The 21869-nt window shown below is 47.5% G+C and overlaps 1 protein-coding gene across 1 annotated transcript in view; it reads left to right on the top strand.

The window, feature by feature from the left end:
• The first annotated feature begins 2720 nt into the window (after positions 1-2720).
• Positions 2721-21869, top strand: part of Bfsp2 (beaded filament structural protein 2) — a 58167-nt gene continuing 39018 nt past the window's right edge. The window contains exon 1 of the mRNA XM_050139510.1: positions 2721-3209. Coding sequence (XP_049995467.1) covers positions 2721-3209 — 489 coding nt within the window. The remainder of the gene's footprint in view (positions 3210-21869) is intronic.

Raw genomic sequence — 21869 nt, 5'->3', positions numbered from 1 at the left:
ATTCTTTTTATAATAACCTTTGAGTCTCCCCTTCAATGGTACCCATAACCATCCTATTTCCATGTGTAATTTTTTATCTAATTGAACATTATATTGAATTTCACAACTGTGATGAGTTTACAGGGCCACCGAAATGTTTGGTAAAATTGCTCTTTTAGAACAAGAGGGTGGTTTTTCTAAGGGAGAGTTCGCTCTCTTCTGATCTTCCAAACATTGGGATCCATTGAGGTGCCTTCCTTTGCCTGTCCCCATCTCCAGGGGACTGTGTAGATTTGAAATAAAAATGCCTTTGGGTCTAAGAGTGTCCAAAACCACTGATCACTTCCATTCCCGGGCAGTAACAGTGCCTGGGCCACATAACACCTTTACAGGTAGCCTGAGCTTCCTTTAGCCTTAGACAATTTATCCAGAGCTGACTGAAATGCGGCTCCATGGGACCCAGCAGTACCGCCTGGATTAGGAGGCTGTTACCAAGGCACCATGGGAGTGTCAGAGATGGTATTCACAGGAAGAGTGCCACACCCATATAAGCTAAGGCCTATAAGCTACTGCCCTTTGCTTGACTCAATTGGCTCCTTAATTGGTTAATCAAATAATCAACACTGATATTTAATGAAGTATCTCCTGGGAGGTGGACCTCAGTTAAGGGCCTTACAATCATGAAGATCCAAGTTTGATCCCCAGAACCCACGTAAAATACCTGGGTGTGCTGATGGCGTGCTTCTATTCCCAGCACTAGGGAGGCAGAGCCAAGCAGATCCCCGGGGCTCACTGACCAGCAAGTCTAGGCTAATTGGTGCTTCCAGGCCAATAAGAGACCCTGTCTGAAAAAGTAAAGTGGATAGCCCCCAAGGACCGCCCTAAATTTGATCTCTGGCCTCCACATGTGCATACAAAACTAACAAAGGGCTTCCTACATCGTCTCAAGTGAATGAAGTGGAAGGGGGAAGGTTGAAAGTTTCATGGACAGAGAAGTCCACAGAGTGCTCTAGCAGATGAGTAGGACCTGTGACCCTGGCGATTGGTAGGTGCTAGAGACAACCTCATGTAAGTCTCCAGAGCAGAGCGGCTCTGCTGTGTTCTGGACATGGGCTCTCGGCCTATTGTCACAGAGGGACGTAATAGTATCTTTGAGATAATACTTCTGGAATCGTACAGTGTGCACCCAAACAGCAGTACTTGTCAATGCGAGAGTTTCCTACCTTCTAAAGTTGGATGGAAAAGTCAGAGAAATAGAGCGTGGAATTGTGCTCAGAATTGGGGTGTACTCTGTACCTATCAGAAGTTGACTCCTGGTCCCTTCTCTTGCCTGGGTTCCATCCTCACAATCAAGAAATATGTCTAGGGGCTGGAGAGATAGCTCAGTGGTTAAGAGCATTGCCTGCTCTTCCAAAAGGTCCTGAGTTCAATTCCCAGCAACCACATGGTGGCTCACAACCATCTGTAATGAGGTCTGGTGCCCTCTTCTGGCCTTCAAGCATACACACAGACAGAACATTGTATACATAATAAATAAATATTTTAAAAAATTCTATAAAAAAAGAAATATGTCTATCTCTAGACCTGGGATGCCTAGTTTCAATACACTAAAACCTCAGCACATTCCCAAGCTGGAGGGACCATGTTAGCCCTCCAAGAAGGAAAGTATGACTTGGAGCTTGCCAAGGGCAAGGATTAAAACCTGGGGTGCCCAGCAAACCCTAACGTGTAGCACCTATGGGTGCTTTCTGGAAATTGCCTTGTTGTCTTTGTTTCCTGGTCTTGTTGGAGGGGAGACAGAGGTGGGAAGGGACCAGAGGCTAACAAATGGCTGCCCAGAAGCTCCAGTGCTAAACTGGCTCCAGAGCGTCTGATGTGTCAGAGTTAGCAATCAGGCAGATGTACAGCAAGGTCTAGAGGAGGAGAAACATGGCTGAGGGCCAGCAGCTGACAAGCAGTGTGTCAGAGGGCAGACGTGAGGAGGAGGGAGAGAGAGAGAAACTGGAGGGCTGGAAGGGAAGAAGATAGCGGCAGGCTTGCTTTGTGTCCCTTGGGTCTCTGGGGCGGCCTTCCTCCATGACTGGCTCACATCCATGTCTGTCCTCTGATCCTGTGTGGACATACACACACCCCTACCTCAGCATAAGAAAGTATGCTAAAAGCCCCTGAGTCCGCGGCTTGTGTCGTGAGATCTAGAGGAGGCGATCAGTACACGTGCCATCTAAGGTCCTCAAGCCTGTTTTCCTCACCAGTGAAACAGAACTGCTTGTTGCCTCCCTGCCCCTCTCAAGGGCAGCAACACACAAACCCAAGTGTATGCACCTAGTATGTGTGAGACCCTGGATTCTATCGCAGGAATTAGAGGAATATCAGAAGTTCAAGGTCATCCTGGCTACATAAGGATTTTGAGGCCAGCCTCAGAGACCCTGTCTAAAATAAAAGGCAAATCTAGATGATTCATTCCCACAGCCTGCTCCGCTCCAACACCCTCCCCCGCCAACAGAAAAGTCTAGAGGTTGGGCACTAGGTCATAGTATCAGAGAATGCCTGTGTGCCTCTCACAGGCTGGTGGGGTGGTTCCCTTCCAGCTCAATGAATGACAGAAGCTCGTGGAAGGCAGTAGACAAAGAACAGGGGAGCTTCCAGAGAGGCCCATGACCAGGCCATGGGGATGCTGGGGTTAGCAACCAAAGCCACTGGACCCTGTAAACCTGCTGGGCACCACAGAGGCAGAGAGAATGATGAGCGAGAGGAGAGTGGCAGTGGACTTGCCCCCTGGAGCCAACTCCAGCATGCCCCTGCAGAGGCACAGAAGGTCCCTCAGGGGGACACGATCTCCATCCTCCCTTGAGAGCCCTCCAGCCTCTAGGACCAGTGCTGTGGGTAGCCTCATCCGTGCACCCGGAGTCTATGTAGGAGTAGCACCCAGTGGGTGCATAGGTGGCCTCAGTGCCCGAGTAACCCGCCGGGCCCTAGGCATCAGCAGTGTCTTCCTGCAGGGCCTACGGAGCTCAAGCCTTGCCACTGTGCCTGCTCCAGACCCAGAAAGGGATCACACTGCTGCTGAAAACCTGGGGGGCTGTCTAGTGGAATATATGACCAAGGTGCACGCTCTGGAGCAAGTCAGCCAGGAGCTGGAAACACAACTACGGGCTCACCTGGAGAGCAAGGCCAAGCGCTCTGGGGGCTGGGATGCCCTTCGAGCCTCCTGGGCCAGCAGCTACCAGCAGGTAAGTCCTCCAGCTGTGCCTCTAAAGGCTTGCTGGAGCCCTGAGAGGGGATGCTGAAGGCTGCAGAAAAGATGGGGAGGAGTCTGAGGCCAAGAAAGCTGACCACTCTTGTACCCAGACCTCCGGCGGTCTAATGATAACCTTAGCTGCCATTCACTGAGGCTGACGAGGGGCCAGGACCCCCAGGCATAGCACACGCACCACCCCCAAGTCATTCCAACAGTGCTCTGTGACCACACTAGCACTGTGTACACTTTTCAAATAAGAAAACCGTGTACATGGCCCAGGTTCACAAGCTAACAGAGCTGTAGTTTTCAACCCGTGGGTTGTAACCCCTTGGGGGTCGCATAGCAGACATCCTGCAGATCAGAGATTTACATTATGACTCATAACAGTAGCAAAGTTACAGTTATGAAGTAGCAATGAAATAATTTTAAGGTTGGGGGGAGGTCACCGCAGCATGAGGAGCTGTATTAAAGGGTTGCAGCCTTAGGAAGGTTGAGAACCACTGTAATAGAAAGACACAGCCGATAGCTGAACCTGGCCTTTTCTCTCCGCAAAGTTGCATTTGTGCTGTTATCTGGGGCTGCCTCTGTCACTGTCAAGTGTTTTCAAGCCATCGTAGAACCAAAGACCATTGAGTGGATGTGCTATTAAAAGATGGCTAAATGAAGGTGTGCTTCTATACCCACGTATAACAGGCAATAGGGATCAACGGGAATATGGTATACTGATTTTCAATTTCCTATTACCTGTTAGGGGTGTACTTGTGTGTACATGTGTAAAAATAGGTGAAGTTGGTGTTAATATTATCTTATTTAACTCAATATAGCAAAAATTATTTCAGCATGAAATCAATATAAAAATACCAGCACAACAGTTTAGATTTAAATAGAACTTTCTGGATGGCAGAAATGTCTTAGTCTTGGCCGTCTGTTGTGTGATTTCTCCTGGGCAGATATGAACAAGAACACTTGCATCCCAGACAGGGTGCCACCAACAGATCAAAGAGTCTACTCAAATGTACCTTGGTGACCAGTGAGATCATTGGGGTTACTTACAGGAGTATAGTTGATTCAAAGGAAGCTGCATCCCTGAAAAGTACATGGGTGATGCTTATGAAAGCTGCACCCCTGGAGCACCCTGCCCAACTTTCAGGCAGCTCTGTGGAAGTCTCTCTTCCCCAACAAGGGTTTATCGCATGCATATATAACTGGGGGGGGGGCGCACTCATAACTTGCTGAACTCAGTAAGTTTTCTTAAGCTTCCTGATCTTAGGAACCACCCTCCTCCCTCCCAAAGGGAGGGATTTCAACTCAGGAAAAGAGCTACGCAACACCCTCTGTTCCATCTGAGCCCTTGGGATGTGGTTATGAGACGAAGGACTTGACGTTTTTTGCTTTACTTGGATTCTATTCCTTCTGATCACTACGTAGAGCAGATAGTCATCTTGACGGGCAGGGATGCAGAGGCCTCCCGTCCTTCTCACCTGGTCAGGGCTGTGTCCTATTCTCTGGGATAATTTCTGTAGAGATCCAAGCTCATCCCTCAGTTCTCGCAAGCTGTGGTCTCAAGGCTGGAATGGTACCAACATAGCCCATCTCAGCTGGTCTCTCTGTGGGTAGCTGACTTCTCTCTCCCCTACCTCCCCACATGCTGGCCTTGGGATCCCTGCACACTAAGTCAGTCTCTAATCTAGCCAGAAGCAGCCAAATCCCATTTGTTCCCTGGAGTCAGGCATGCAGCCTGAAACTATCTGTATGTGGTTGGGCGGTGTCAAGCAGGGGCAGACATGGAGTCCCCATTTCATCCCATGATGCTGCTTCTTCACGGTTCTCAGCACACACACACCCCAGAGAAGGAAAGTACAACACTATCCTCTGGCTGGTGTAGCTGTTCTGCACACATTGTTGTAAGGGAGAGCCTCAAACTTCCAGGGCCTCACAGCCTGTCTAAGAGGTAGCCAATCCTCAGGGAGTCCCTGCAACCATCTAGATTTCAGATACGTATAACATATTAACCCCTAGAATATCCCAGATATTCCAGCCCAGCAGCATCTGCTGGACAGTATGACACCTGGATGCCATGCACATGTGCCGGGAGGGAACCAGACATCACATCATAGTTAGAAAGTTCAACCACAGAGCCTAGTGAGAAGCTGCATATTGCAACTGGCTACGAAAACTTTTACAGTGCCTAAGCCTCAGTTTCTCATCCATAAACTGTGGATTTAATAATGTCTCCACAATCCAGCAACTCTACAACCTATAGACTAGACAGCTATAAAACACCTCAATAGAACAGTCATGAAGAATGGACACCAAGACTTCAGCTTCTGCTCCTGGTGGTCAAAGTCCAAAATGGCAGCCACTTTCCTCTAAAGCATCCATGAATGCCTAGATAGGAACACATCCCCCTCCTCCCCATTCTCTTCCTCGATTTTAAGATTCACGCTCCTGATTCCTCAGCCTTAGAACCACTCGGGCCCCTTCTCCTGCTCAGCACTGAAAGCAAGTAGGAAAAGTCCCAGGGGGTGGCCTCTGAGACCAAAGGACCAGGAAACCCAACTCCTGGTCCAGTGTCAGGAGGCTCTGCTTCCTTGCTCTGAGCTCCTGACTTTTCCATCAAGCAGGTTCCTATCCAGAACCAGCTCTGGCAGCAGCAGCAGATTCTTTTCTCCTCAATAGCCAAACACAAGCTTGCGCCGAGAGACCTCCCTGTGCCCAGCTGCAGATAAAACAGCCGAGAGGAGCATTGGTGTAGTGAATGTCAGTGCAGGCTGGAGCTCAGCCAGGGCGAGGGAGAAACTCTCTGGGGAAGAGCAGGGGATGTGGAGTTCTAGAACTGGATATGGAGGAGTGTACTGGGCTCTCCACAGGGAGAAGGCAAACCGAAATCAAAATTATTGAAAGGTCTAAGAACTGGGGTTCTAAATAGGCTATTTTCTCTCCCTTGGGGAGACAGCCTATATGCTGAACATTTGTCTGTTTGGAGAAACTGCTAGAAGGCTGAGGGTGCCATTCAGTGCCCCATTCTCTCACCATGGAGGCTGTGGGCCTGGCGTTGCAACCACACTGACAGCTGACCTCACCCACTAGGTGAAAAAGGCAGTGGGATCAGCATTGAGACCAACACCCTGTTGTCTCTGAAAGGAGGCCAGAGGGGCCGAGCAGAACTCTGAGCTGTTTTAATGTCTACAAAACCCTACATGTATTTCCCAAGGAAAATATTCAATTGCTCTTCCTTTTCTCGTTTAATGTGCACACATGTATGCGTGTGCATGTGTGTGCTGTGTTTGTTGATACAGGGTCCTGGCTAGAATAGCAACTACTATGTAAGCCCAGGCTAGACTCAAACTTGCAACAATTCTCCTGTCTCAGCCTCCCAGGTGCTAGGATTATAGACTTGTACCTCCACATCTTGATCAATCAATTTATATTTCTGATAAAATATAGTTTGGCAGGCTAGACTGTGGGGCAGTGACTGCCAGCTAAGCTTTGTAGGACACTACAATGTGGTTAAAAACATCATGACAGGGCTGGAGAGATGGCTCAGAGGTTAAGAGCATTGCCTGCTCTTCCAAAGGTCCTGAGTTCAATTCCCAGCAACCACATGGTGGCTCACAACCATCTGTAATGAGGTCTGGTGCCCTCTTCTGGCCTTCAGGCATGCACGCAGAAAGAATATTGTATACATAATAAATAAGTAAATAAATAAATATTTAAAAAAAAACATGACAGAGGAGCAGATATTTTGGGAAATTCTTAGGGACAGAGATGGCTAAGATTGGCAGAACATTTTCAGTAAGTCAGGGAAGAAAAGGGAACATGTGGCCGCTACTTAGAGGTAGCCCTAAGTTGTTTCCTAAGAAGGGAAACGTCTGATTTCCTAAGAGGTCTGGCTATATAGAGTGTATCTGAGAAGGATGAAAAAGCACAGAGAGGCAAACCTGTGGCTCATACACCCCACTCAGTCACTCTTAAATCTTAGAATACCTTGCAATGTGGGGCTCTTGTTGAAGAATGGGGGACACGTTGGTCCATGTAATGAAAAACATAAGTAGTACCAAGTCTGGAAACTTTGAAACCAAATGGTCCCAAGGTTAAGCTCAGACCCTGTCACTTGCCACCTATGTGACCTTAAGTCAGTCGGCTTCTGCAAAGATGTCTGCATATCTAGGTTTCTTGTAGTAATGAGGGTTTCTGGAGATGTCTTTGACATGATAAAGTATCTCTAAAGAGGATGCATTAGAGGCCCACTTGGGAAATTAGAATTGAGGAAAGAATATATACTCCGTCTGCTAATGTGGAACTGGTTAGAGATGGTTGCCTATGCAATCAGAATAGAAAAGTGTAAGAATTAGAAAGGAAGAGAAAAATGCTGGTTCTTTCTAAAAAAAAACCTAGAGAGCTCAATGTAAAAATTGTACAACAAACAATAAACTTTAAGTCACAGGTTATAGAATTCCACCAAAAAATGTTGTTCATATATGTAAATATATGTATATATAAAATAACTGAACTGATAAATTCATTTATCATATTCTAATATAAAATGCCTCTGAAGAAACTTAAAGATCCAAATTCTAGGGATATAACCCTTTCAAAAACCCAAAGTCTTGAATAAAAGAAAAGAAACATATACCTAAATTGAAAGATTTGGTAACTTAAAGACAGCAGCTTCCCTGAGTTATTTTAGAAATTTAATGCAAATTTATAAAGTTAATGCAAAATAGATTAAAAATTAGAATTGATAAATTTAATGCAAGTTAAGTTTATAAATTTAATGCAAATTCTATTTTTACTCCAGTTTCTTTCACCTTTAGCTAGGTAAGTTGACCAAAAATGTTATTTGTAGGAACAAAAAGATTAAAAGATCCAGAAAAGAAAAAAAAAATAGAGCAAGAGGGAAATAAAGAGAGTGGCAAATATTTAAACATATTATAAAAACTCTATAATTGCAGGGCATGGTGGCCCAAGCCTGTAATCTGAGTACTCGGGGGCAGAGGCAGGAGGATTGTGACTTTGAAGCCAGCCTCAAAGCACCAAGGGACTAGATAGGTAGTGAGAGGCAGATCACTTGCCTGGCGTGCAGAGGCCTGGATTCCCTCCCCACCACCACAATAAACAAGCCTAGGAGGGCAGGGATGCCAAGCTTCGATCTGCTTTCGCCATCTACCAGTTAACTCTAGGCTCAAGCAGACAGGTTTCAGAAGGGCAGCCTTCAGGTTTCTTGAAGGAATGTGAACGTGGACAACTAATCTAGCCCCCATGTTGCAGGTGCTATCTATAAAGGAGCCAATGGGAAGCTGACAATGTGTTGTCCAGCTCTGTGACCTCCCAAACCAAGAGCAAATAATATCAGGTGCCTTGTAGGGTCTTTTCTGCAGCCCAGTTCCCCTAGTCTTTGCTTGTTGTTGGCATGGACATCTTGAACTCCACGAGCTTTAGCCTTGTTTACATAGGAACTTTACATATGTGAACATTCTGTGGCCTAATCTAACATTTTACAACGAACCCTATGAGAAGTTTGCTTTTAAAGGGCAATGGGTGAAGAGCCCAGAGTTTACTTGCCTTTTGCCCTTGGGTTATGGGTTATGGAGATCCCCCTACCTGTCTCGGCAATGGGCTTTCTTTCAGCTCTATACGCTTCACTATTGTGAGAACATTAACCTTAGGACTGAGAAAGTCCTAAGTGGAAGAGCGCCTGCCTAGCGTGTGCAAGGTCCTGATCTTAATCCCCAACACCAGGAAAAAGAAAAAAATGTTTCATCTTATAAAATACAATGGCTTCCTAGGAATCTAGATCCTTCCAAGACAAAGCAGGGAAGTTCTCTAAGCCTCACAGAATCAGGATCTATCCACGGCTATGTCCTCAGAGGAGAAGAATAGCCCCATCCCAACAGGCTTCTCCAGACACAGACATCCATATTTGAGAGCAGTAGGAGGGGCCTACTAACGGACCACACTCTCCAGAAAAAAAAAAAAAAATAAAACTTAATCCAGGCAGCTGGCACAAGAGCCGAGGAGAAATGGGTGGTTGGGGAGAATGAGCGGCTGAGGCAAGCAGAAAGTGGCACGGGGTCCCCAGCGGTCCCCCGGGGCCTGAGGTTGAGCCACTGAAGCTGAGGACTTCATTTAGGCAAATAAGACCTCGTTCATCCTTGTCTGCCAGGGGAGCTGCTCAGAAAGACTCATTTGTCTGCTTTAAACGAGCGAGCCTGGTGACCACAGATGCATTATTCAACAGAAACGAGGAGTCGCTTCAGCCGTCAGCGGGAGGTAATGAAGAGCCGCCAAGGATCTCCCCCCCCCCCATACTGGCTGGCTGTTGGGAAACAACTTACAATTTATTTATTTACGTATCTATTTATTTCAGGGGCCATTGCTTAATTGACAGTCTTGGCAGAGACACTGCAGTGTAGGGAGAAGAAGGGGCATGAGCCGGGCTCTGGAGACGCTGGCTGGGCAGAAGATAAGCCACTGTCTGAACACTAACTGGCCCAGCCCTGGCGGGGTCCTCCCTCCCCTTCTCTCTCCTCCCCAGTTCCTCCCCGCAGGCCCAGCTGGTCAGAACCTTTCTAGGTATCACGCCATACCTTAAATTTCACACTCCCTTAAACTTTAGGATATCTTCGTTAGCTTCCCCTCACCCTCAAGACAGGGCCCCTTCGGGGGCAGCTCTGAGCAGTGCTAACTAGCAGGTGACATTTTTTAACTGTTCAATTTGCCATGAAAACCGGAGCATCAAGTATGTCTTGGTTATTTATCCGCATGATGAGACGAACTTCTCTTGCGAAAATCCTTCCCAGGGGAGACATAAGCAATGTCTACCCCTCCTCCTAACACCCAAAAGTCAACTGTGGAGAACCATTGAGTTTATCAGGCTCCCTTAAAGAGCCCAGATGAGGGGTTACTTACTGGAACGTGGATGTGTTACCCAGAGGAGACGATGACTTTTCCAGGGCCACCTAGACGGAGCCCCCGCCACTAATCTTTCTTATGTACTCTAGCTCTTCCCCGAGACCACGTGCAATCCAGGCAATGCTGCGTACACCGGGCGGTAGGGAGCAGCTGGATGCCCAGGTGAGGGTCCTATGACCCTCCCCACGCTTCAACAAGCCCAGCTGGGCTGATTTTTGCAGGCAGCACAGCTGAACTCCCCACCATGGTGGTTGTTTGGCTCAGAGGGTACGGTGGATCAAGGGGGCACAATTCAGACAATAGCCTCTAGCTGTACTTTTGTTCAGTTTATCATGATATTTGGTTTCTTGAGATAGGAGTCTCAAACTCATGATCCTCCCACCTCAGCCTCCTGACCCCTAATTTATAAAGAAACCGAGGCCTACAGAAATTCACTCCTCTCTGAGTTTCTACCACGGGCAGGATCACCTCGGTGTGTTTGCCTCCAGTCCCCACAAGATATTGCTAAAGCTCCCTGGCGCCTTCATTTATAAATCCAGAGGGATCTCTCTAAAACGCCACCATCTACTTTGAAAACCCTCTGCCTGTTAAAATGGAGCAGCGCCGGCCGCTGTGAGGTGCTTAACCTGTGGTACGGGTCTACACCGCTCACCTTTTCCGCCTCTTTTTATCTAGAAGGCCATGTCACCAACGGTAGCTTAATCTTCCCGCAGGCACAGCCACAACACAGAACTAAGGGCTGTAACTAGGATGCAGGAAGCTGGGGCACCTTCCAGCTCTTCAGTCAGCTCCAGACTGGATTGAAAGTTTAATAGCTTTGCTTTCCGGGAATGGCGAGGTCTCCCTTGGGATTCTATCTTTTTCTTTTGCAATGATGTTCAGACTCAGAACAAAATAATGTGCCGAGCAGTCAGCCCTCACGGCAGGACACCTTCATCTCACTGGAACTCAGGGGGTCCCTGGGGTGCGAGGTTCCAACTTCCCCAAGCCACTGTTTCCTGGGAGGTAGGCAGCAGCCTGTGTGGGAGGGAGAGACTTCTGCCTAAGACAAACTTGCTGTGGGGTTTCCAGAGATTGCAGGGTGGGCTCTGGGCCCTCTGCTGCCCCCTAACGCTGAGTTTCATGCCAGTCCAGAGACTAAGGGCTCTTTGAATGTAGTGTGAGGGGACACCGGGTGTTGGAGCCTAGATGGTGGCCCCCCATCCTGAGGTTCTCTCTCAGTCTAGGAGACACGAGCCTGTTAAAAGCCACCAAAGATGACAGAGAATATTCTCTCAGGGACAAGACCATGAACATACTATAGCCACAAAGAATCATTCGGGGGGGGGGGGGGGGGGGGGGGGAGAGATGGCTCAGTGGTTAAGAGCATTGCCTGCTCTTCCAAAGGTAAGGTCCTGAGTTCAATTCCCGGCAACCACATGGTGGCTCACAACCATCTGTAAAGAGGTCTGGTGCCCTCTTCTGGCCTTCAGGCATACACACAGACAGAATACTGTATACATAATAAATAAATAAAATAAATATTTAAAAAAGAAAGAAAAAAAAGAATCATTCTGGGGACACCTAATGTGTCTGAAGGAGGAACCTTGGGAAGGCCTGTACTGGCAGTTGGGGGGAAGTAAAGGCTTGCTGTCAAGGTGGGGTTGCCTGGTGACTGGAAACCACACTAATATTTACCCAGGAGGAGAGAGGCTGAGAGAGGCAGCCAGAGGGCAGCAGAAACAGCAGCTGCTCAGCCCTATTAAGACCTGTGTTCAAGAAAATCCTTGCCTCTGTTCTGATATAACCACCACAGGCCCTGGTCTCTGCCTCTCTCCACCATCCCAGAACGCCACATCTGATGATGGCCAGGCCGTGAGCATTCACAGACCAGTGAGGAATCAGTGCTGGCTGCCGACCGCAGAGCTGTGGTCTGACTTCTTCACATCCACCACACCAGGCTTCCTCGGTCTCCCTGTCCACAGCACAAAAGGCCAAACCAACAGAGCTAATATCCTAAGGTATCTAACATCCTATATATCTCCCAGGACTCTGGAGGCCCAGGGCTGATGAGTTTCTTTAGTCCTGCTGTGCCTTTAAAAGGCGGAGCCCCTCAGCTGCTCCATGAAGCACATTGGTAGGACTCAAGCCCTGAAGGAAATGGCTGACAGTTCTCTGCTTGTGGCTGCACCACTTGGTCTCTGCCCTCGTCCCCTGGATGTCCATATGCAGATTTCCCTTGGCATGAAGGCGTCACAAATCACTCAAGATCAAGCCCTGCCCCAATAGCCTCATCATCACTTACTACATCTGCAAAGACCGTGTCTCAGAAACAGTCCTAGGGTTGGGATTTCATTGACTCTTGGGGCAGTCTACAGTGAGAGCCATAGCGGCCGCTGTTGGTTGCTTTGTTTTTGTTTTGTGGTGTTGTTGTTGTACCGTATATTCCTGACTTCTCACATCCTCTTCTAGTTCTCCAAATGTCACCTCACAAGTCCACAACTGCCGATATTTTTGCATCTAAACTCCTTCTTTCTTCGTTTGAAATGACATTCTGCCCTCTGTCAAATCATGTGGAGCTTGGAATTCCCTGGGGCCAGCTGTGGGGCAGACCGCCCAGGAGAGAACTGTGTGACTGGGCCAGTTTACACTACCTCTCTGAACCCTTTTCTCAGCTCTTAAGTGGAGGGACCAGCTCCCCAGGTCTCGGGAAGTAAGTTAGATTCCAGTTCATGACCCTAGAAGGCACGTGAAATTTCGTTGACCTCTCTGGTTGCTCCCTGGCTTTGAGCCCATTAGACAAATCCCTTTTACTCAGAGGTTCATCTGTAAAATCAGAAGCAGGATTCTCTGACCTCCCAAGCCTCCCACGACAGACCATCCTACCTCCTGTGCTGCAGGCAAAAACTAAGAGTAAAGAGAGGCACCCTTCCTCCATCCCTCAATGCTTTGAAACCTGCCTCTGTGGCTAACCAGGTGGGAATGCTTGGCCCATGTGGCCCTTTCATTCCTAAGATTCTGATGGCGACCTGTGTGCCCCAGAAGAGATGAAACACCTGTTTAATTAACCTCACATACCTGCCAGGGTACGTCTCAGGTGTTGCTGGATAAACTTGTCTATGGGTTAAATGAGAGCAAGCCAAGTCCACATATGATCTGAGGTCATAAAAACCCAGATTAAATTAAATCAACACACAGCTGGGATTCCTGAGTTGGCCAGCCCTAGCGCTGTGCCTGCCTGCAATGAATATTCATGAGCTGCCCTCATCGTCCTATAAACAAACGGCCATTCCAACCCTGGTCCCCTGGCAAACCCTCCCTTGAGGGCCAAGTCCATGGCAGTCATTCTCAGCCTGCTCAATACACTGAGAATCCCCAGTAGCTGAAGTGTGGTAAGGTCTTCCTTGCATTTTGCAACGATGACATGATACCAGAAAACAGGAAAGGACCGAAGGACGACAGGAAGGCAAGGGAAGACCAAGAGGAAGTCAGGCAGGCAGGAAGATGAGTCAATCCATGGCAGCAGCTTGTAGTGTGTGCTACAGATCCCCCAAAGAACTGAGTTCACATTCTGGCTTTGCCATGACTTTGTGACTTATAACCTCAGCCTCTCTGAATGAAATGCTATGATCTGTAAAACGAAGATAGAATTCTTACACTGGGTTGTTGTGAGTCTTAAAATTTTTATTTCAAACCTTTATTATAGGGCCTGGACATAATGAGCATTCAAATTAACTTGGAGTAACCAGTGTCCTCATTTGTGAATGTTAAATAATAATAACCATGAACGTGCATAGCATTTCTAGCCAGTCTGCCGAGCAGACTCCATAGGGGAAGGAATACAGATAGCATCTATACAGTGGCACATAGGGATGGGCCCCTGGTGTCGCTTTGTGGCCAGCAATCCCGGAGTGGCCTCTGAGCCAAACCCAGAGCTGAAGGAGGCCCTCCATGAGCCGGAGTAGGGGGTGCAGGGAGGAATCCCAGGCTGTTGCCGCTTAGCAAGGGGTGCCACCTTCTGGTTGCTCTAGGAGCTGAGGTGCGAACTGAGCCTCTCCAGGCCCTTGCAAATGTCCCTTGGGTGTCAAGTTCCGGACTCCTCAAATCATCTCTCTATTAGAGCCAACTTGATTTGGGAGGCCAGCCGCACAATCCATGCCACACTGCAGCCCAATCCGATCATGTCAGAATCTCCATGACAGGTCTCAATTTCTTACGAATTCAAAATCAACCATAAAACCTCCATCTGCGCTGAGACAATGCATAGCCCATATGCCCGGCCCTGTTGTCTGCTGTTGCTGTTTGAGACAGAAGAAACCCCTTTACTCTCTGAGTTTCATTTTGCGTTGCTTTTGGGGTTTAGGCCAGAGCTTGAATTTAGAAGGAGAGCTCCAAGTTCGGAATCCTATTCTTCAAATGCTTTCCCAGGTTCATCCCACCTGCGCCTCCCTCCTCTGAAGAGGAAGGAGATAATTGCAGCTGCCATCATGGCCGTGGTCCTTCTGAAGCTTACAGGAGTACAGCGGGAGGGAGGACAGCTTTGTCAGGGTGGGGTTAGACTACCTCGTCTCAGCCTGAGTGTGTAATTAGTGTCACACTTAAGTACAGAATCTTTCACGATGGTGGCATGCATTGGCCCTGCCCCCTTCCTTGTAGCAGCCTGACAGTGCGACATTTATCACAGTAGTTGCTATGGGGCTGTCGCAGATTCCCCTTTTTATTCTGCTCATTTCTGAGGCTTTGAATGCAGTCTGCCAAGTACCAGGCACGATGAGAATTCAAATATTAAAGAGTCAGAGTCGTATTACCCTGGGGCCTGGAGTCCAGGAGGAATGATGAATCAACACATCCACACACGGGTCCAGTCACATTGCGATGTGTCAGCACAGCGCTGGGCATGTGACAGAGACGGCCAGGAGGGACATGGGAGGTGTGGTCAAAACCCAAGGACCTCTCCCTGGATCCCTTTTAACCCACTCGGTGGAAGGCAGACCCTGCGTCTGCCACTGAGTGGAAATACGAGTGGGGTCACGGTTTTTGTCTGATCACTGGTAACCAAAAACAGCATGGTCACCAGACATGGTGCTGCAGATGGCTTTTTTATGAGTACCAAACTCAGGTCCTCAGGCTTCCTTGGCAAGCACTTTTACCTGCAGAGCCGCCTCTCTGGCCTGGCCCCAGTGCATGCTTGCAATTCCAGAGCTAGGGAGACACAGGGTTCCTGACCAGGCAGCCTGGGCCAACTGGTGAGCTCTAGGTCCTAATGAGAGACACTACCTCTACAAAAAAAAAAAAAGATGGAGAGCCCCTGGGGAACGACACCCAAGGTTCTCCTCCTTGTACATGTATGTACATAGAGGTGCAGACATGTACGTGTATACACATACAGACACAGACATGCACGCACACAAAGGATCTGCTCTGAACACCTGAAATCAGAAAGGAGCCCCGGAAACTTGGAACCCTGCATATTTCTGAGTACCACAAGTCCATCTGATAAGGGTGAACACCTAGGAGATAAATCTCATCAGAGGAAAGTTAAAAATAACTGCTTCCAAGTAGCTTCTTCTTAGCACACAGAAAGGACCTTCGGGAGATCTGGGCAATGTGGACTGTCCTCATCCCCATGGCCTCCTGTGCCTGTCTACAGCTGCCTTACCCACTGTTTTACCCTGTTTTACACTGCCTTACCCAGGTCTGCAGCGAACTGTGCTCCACCTCATGACTGTTACCCTGGGGACCTGTCCTCCTTTGTACCCATTCACTCCCAGTGGCTCCCACCTCGGTCCCAGCACACTTTCCCAGAAAGAATCTCTGTAGTAGACCCCAAATGTGTTGACCCCTGGACCAGTTAATTTTTTTCTAGTTGACTTTGTTTAATGTCGCCTTGCTTTTTCTTTAATTATGAAATATTTCAATATAAAAAGAGTACCCAGTGCTCAGCATGTCAACCCTTAATTTAAATATGACACACTTTATTTTAAGCAAAACTCAAAGATTTTAGATATAATTGAAACCCCTTTGTGCAGGGTAAAAGTTGCAGTTCAATCCATAGAATGTCTGCGTACAGGGTCCAGTTTCCCAGGGACTACTGATGTCTATTTTATCCATTCATATCGCTACTGGAAGGGGCTCATTCACATTACAGAAAGCAATATATATAATAATATATTACAAGCCATATGTATATAATAACCATCAGGCAGTGACGGCACATGCCTTTAATCCCAGCACTCAGGAGGGAGAGGCAGGTGGATCTCTTAGTTAGAGGCCAGCCTGGCTTTAGAAAGAGTGCCAGGACACAGACAAACCCTTTCTTGAGATGATGATGATGATGATAATAATAATAATAATATACTACTGAGTATGTCATTGTTATCATTATCATGACTACCAGTACTTTGGTGATGTTAGGATTGAACCTGGGGCCTGATACATGTTAGTCTGGTATTCTGCTACTGAGCTATAACCCTCAGTCTCTTCTTACTTTTTAAGACAGGGTCTCACTAAAATCCCCAAGCTGGTCTTGGAACTTATCCTATAGTCCAGGCATGCCTTGAATTTGCAACCTCCTGTCTCAGTCTACAAAGCGGCTAGAATAAGAAGACTGTACCACCATGCCAAACACTGTTAATCTTTTCTAAAATTACCCTCATAGAAACATCCAGAATAATGATCAACCAAACACCCTGGCACTATAACCCAGCCAAGCAACATGCCAACTTGACCATTACAGTATCTACCTCGGTGACTCTCTGCCCTGTTTTCTGAGACAGGGTCTCTCCTTGAACCTGGAAGTCACTGTTCTAAGCTGACTAGCAGGCGAGCTCCAGGTGTGTGCCTCCACGCCCAGCTGTTTTACACAGGTTCTAGGATCCAAACCCAGATCTTCATGCTACACGTTACCCACAGAGCCGTTTCTCCAGCCCTGCGAATCAGGTTTTATTAAAACGCAGCCCTTCCCATCCGTCTATTAATCATCTCTGACTGCTTTCACACCAAGAGGGGTGGGCTGGTGCATTGCAGCAGAGACATGTGACCTGTGGAGCCTGAAATATATATTATCTGACCACTGATAGCAAAGTTGAGGCTTGCTGTGGGCAGTACGCAAGCAGAATCCCCAACGGCTGTGTAGCGCTGCCGGTTGGCTCTCAACTGGCCTCGCAGATTTCCCTCCCAGAGCCTTTAGGGAGGCCTCTGTCTTCTTCATATGCCCCTCTCATTAATCTCCTCGGCACTGGTCTGGTTGTGTGTGACTGATTTCTCCCTGTCTCACGTGCTTGACTCTTTAACTGCGTATCGCCTACTCATCAATAGGCTTAGATGTTTATTTATGATTAGCATACACCTGGTACTGCTGCACTAAAGCTGCCCTGCTTCATGAGAAGAGAGGAGAGGAGAGGAGAGGAGAGGAGAGGAGAGGAGAGGAGAGGCAGCACTATTTGGTGTTAGGACAGTGGTTTAATCCCAGCGGGAAGGCAGATGGCTGAGCATAGACTTTTGCTGGCCTGCCCTGGAGAGGGAGCGCCATGAAAAATAACCAGCTAGCTGGAAGGATTTTGCAGGCTGAGGATGCTCAGCTGGGAAGTAAAACAAGTTGGCCATCCGCCCAAAGTGTCTGACAGCCAGGGGCGCCTACATCGTAATTCTCCGCAGAAAGGAACTCTATTTCATGCCGGCATCCATAATACAGCCGTCTGGTAATTAAACCAGTTTGTTTTTTTTTTTTTTGTCCTGCCTTTTGACCTTAGAAAATAAAACATCTGTGCTTATAAGAGGGGGAGAGTATATGAGAAAGGAACTGTCCGTAGTTGATACAACAAGAAATTAGGCTATTTATAATCACCAAGACAGCCCGTAAAAAGGAAGGGAGGTGGCCTGTGACAGCCAGACAGTCAGTCTGGAAGTCAGAGCGCCATGTCGGAGGCTGGAAATCATGACATCCACAAAGACGGGGGAATGGCACTGGCATTAAACCAAAGAAGAGCAGAATCTGCTGAATGGCGTGTCAGGGGAAAAAGCACTCAGGCAAGAGAATGCTGCTGTATGCAGTCTTTAGGGCTATTGGATTCTAAAAATCACATGTATAGTGCACCCACAGGTCAGGGGAGTTTTTACAGGTATTTTTCCTTCATTTTTGCTTTGTTCCAAGACATGGCCTCATTATTGTAGCCCTGTATGACCATAAACTTGTGATCCTGCCTTAGCCTCCCTAGAGCTGTGTTCCACTATGTGGGTACCATGGTGTGTATACCTGCCTGACTATATGTAGTATCTTGACAATTTTTAAAACTGAACCACAAGAACAAGAAAACACAAAGATTAATGAAATGTTAATAAATATTCCAGATAAGGTGTGCATAACGACCTCTGAAGTGAGGTCAGAACTTGATGAGAGCAGAGGTCTTTAATTAGACATAGAATTTTAACTGTTGAAACACATGTGGGAAGTCATAATTCTGATCTCTCTACATCAGTGTACCATTATATATTTGAAATCTTCTATAATATATATGTTTGCTTTTTAAAATTGTTGTTGGTCAGAACAAAAGAGCCAGGCGAGAAAGCCCAAGGCTGTTATCTCAGCACTAACCTGGATGCTGAAGCAGGAGTGAGAGACAGTCACTGGTGGAGGGACACAAAGGCCAGTGGAGAAAAAAGACGGAAAAAGATGAGGATACAAGACAGCATGACCACTGTGGAAATGCCCAGGGCAGCCTGGACTGGGCTTTGAGGATGGATAGGAGCTTACCTAGCAAAAGGAAAAAGTATGGAAGCGGGGCTGGGTAAGGCTTGCTCCTGACACCGCTAAGGATAGAATGAGGCCAGAGCTGGAATCTAGATGAGCTAGCCAAAAATAGTTCAGCCCCTGATAAGAGATAAAGCTAGAGATAAGCAAGGTCAGGTTATGGGGGGCCTTGGGCGGCAAGCTAAAGAGGGAGGGTTTATCAGGGGCACACCTCAGGATAGGGTAGGGCTTTCCAACCTATGGGTCACCTATGACTTTCACAGGGGCCACAAGTCCTACATATCAGATGTTTACATTATGATTCAAAATTGCAGTTATAAAGTGGAAACAAAGACAATTTATGGTTGGGGGTCACCACCTCATGAGGAATTGTACTAAAGGGTCCCGGCATTAGGAAGGTTGACAACCACTGGTCAAGTGGAAGGGGGCAGAGGCTGGAAAGTGGAAGTGAGCAGTAAGAGGGGGTTCAGCTGGCTACCCAACAGGGTCCCCAAGGTCACTGAGACTTGACCTGTACTCAAACCAGATTTCTTTGGAGCTATTCAAATGAGAAAATGACTCAAGTGGCGTCTCTGATGTTTCAGGGTCTAGGAAGCAAGTCTTACCCAGTTTTGGTTCTCCACAAAAGAGTATGGCAGCTTGTCAATTCAGCTTATAGCTTCTGTACCAGGCCCCACACAGCCAATAATGGGGCTTTCCCTAGTCAATCAGCAAGCAAGAACTAGTAAGAGCACGCTGGTAATCCCAACATTCTGCCAGCTGAGGTAGGGAGCATGCGTGTTCTAGGCCAGCCTGGGCTATATAGTAAGATTTCATCTCAAAACAAAACCTTGGTAGTCATCACAATCCATAGTAAATGATTTGGAGAAAGCCAGCTAGGCAGAGATGAGCAGAGAAGAGAATGTTCTACCTGAGGTGAGGTGGTCAGAAAGAGGAGACTTCTAGGCAGAGGCAGTAAGGCAGTCGAGTGTGATCAAGAAAGACAGACCAATGGGATCCAGAAAGACCAGTGGGATCCAGAAACACAGATAAGTGGGATCCAGAAAGACAGACCAGTGGGATCCAGAAAGACAGACCAGTGTGAGCCAGAAAGACAGACCAGTGTGAGCCAGAAAGACAGACCAGTGTGAGCCAGAAAGACAGACCAGTGTGAGCCAGAACAACCAGACCCCAGAGTGACTGAACCTGTGAAGAACTAGAACACAGACAAGCATGTAGGGTGTTGATGGCCACTGTTTTAGGCTCAATCTTTATTACGAGTTGTCCTGGCTCAGTTTATGTCACCTTGACACAAGCTAGTTACTGGAGAAGAAGGAGCCTTGAGAAAACACCTCCATAATATTGGGCTGTAGGAAAGCCTGTAGGGCATTTCCTTATTTAGTGATTAATGTGGAAGGGCCCAGAAGAAGGGCCACCCTTGGCCTGGTGCTCCTGAGTTCTAAAAGAAAGCAGGCTAAGCAAGCCGTGTGAGCAAGGCAGTAAGCAGCACCCCTCCATGGCATCCTGCCTCCAGGTTCCTGCCCTCACTGCTTTTGGTGATGTACTCTTATATGGAACTGGGGGTGAAATAAACCCTGTCCTCTTCATGTTGCTTTTGGTCATGGTGTTTCACGACAGCAACAGTAGCCCTAACCAGGACATTAATACAAGAGGCACCTCTGAGGAATTTGATTCAGTCAGGTTAGGGTGACATGATCTCATTTGGGGGGGAGGGTTTAGAGCACCCTGAAAGCAGAATGAAGACTACATTGGAAGAAAGTTTAAGGTATAGCTCAGGCATAGACAACTTGCCTGTGTCCCATCCCAGTTGCCACCCCTCACCATCAAAATAAAAGTACGTTGAAGGAGCAAACACTGGGTAAGATCACCTAGGGTGGATGATAGTGATGTGCACAGCAGACGTGGAGACAGAGACAGACAGCTTGGCCTGAGAGGCAGCATGGAGGTAGAATAGACCAAACTCAATGTTGGATCAGATGTGGGAGATGAAGACGTTAGGTTTGAGATGCCTGTACAACTGCCACATAAGGAGAAAGTGGGTGTGCATGGCTGGACTTGAAGGGGAATTTCAGAACTAAAGATATAAGTGTGGAAGTCAGCCAGGCATGATGATGTCACCTTTAATCCCAGTACTCAAGGGCCAGAGGCAGGTAAATCTCTCTGAGGCCAGCCTGCTCTATACAATGAGATCCTATCTCAAAAGTAAAATAAAATAAGTAAATAAAACAAATGTGAACACCAGGAACGCACACAGTTTCATGTCATATAAACCCTGCGGAAGGATGAGATCACTTACAAATGAGAAGCCCTAGAGCCACCTCTGAGAACTGGCTGCTTTTAGAGCTCTAATAAGGGGAAATTAATTAGCGTAGTAGGAAGGGCAGGAGAATGGTGTCATAGAAGCCAAGGAGCAAAAGCGCGTCCTTGGTGACACGTGTAAGAGGGGGCTTGGCAAGATGGCTGTCTTCAATGTGACAGAAGAGAAGGGTGACTGGGGTGCTAGGGACAGACCTTGACTTCTTGTCCATTTGTTAGAATCAAGTCATGCTGAGCATCCACCCTTACCTGAAGTCAAATCAAAGTGAAGATGTTTCCAAGGGAATCTCACATCACCATGCCAACTGAGTTAATTTCCCAGGAGTCCATTCTCGCCCAGCTCCTCCTTAAGCCTGCAGTTCTAACTGCTGGGACGCCAATGTCTTTAACACTAAATAAAGTATTAATGGCACTGTTGGGCTCACACGAAGGCTGTTTAAAATGCTGCTTGTCTTTGTCTTTTTAAGAAACACAGTCATGGTTCAGTCCCTCACCTACCATTTATTTCAATAACTATGTCCCCAGCATAGGAACAACAGAACATCAGAACATTCAGAACAACAGAACATTCAGAACATCAGACTGAGCAAGACTAGGGTTTTTCCAAGGGCCATAGACAGGAGAAACTGTAAGAAAAAAATATATCAAGCCACTAGATGGAAGTCTTCATTCAATTGCCTATGCACTCAGAAA

Source organism: Alexandromys fortis, unplaced genomic scaffold (assembly GCF_014885135.2).
Source record: "Alexandromys fortis isolate MF-2015 unplaced genomic scaffold, M_Fortis_MF-2015_v1.1 scaffold_36, whole genome shotgun sequence".
Lineage (NCBI taxonomy): Eukaryota > Metazoa > Chordata > Mammalia > Rodentia > Cricetidae > Alexandromys > Alexandromys fortis.
Note: the sequence above shows the minus strand (reverse complement) of the source record. Positions and strands in the feature narration are given on the sequence as shown.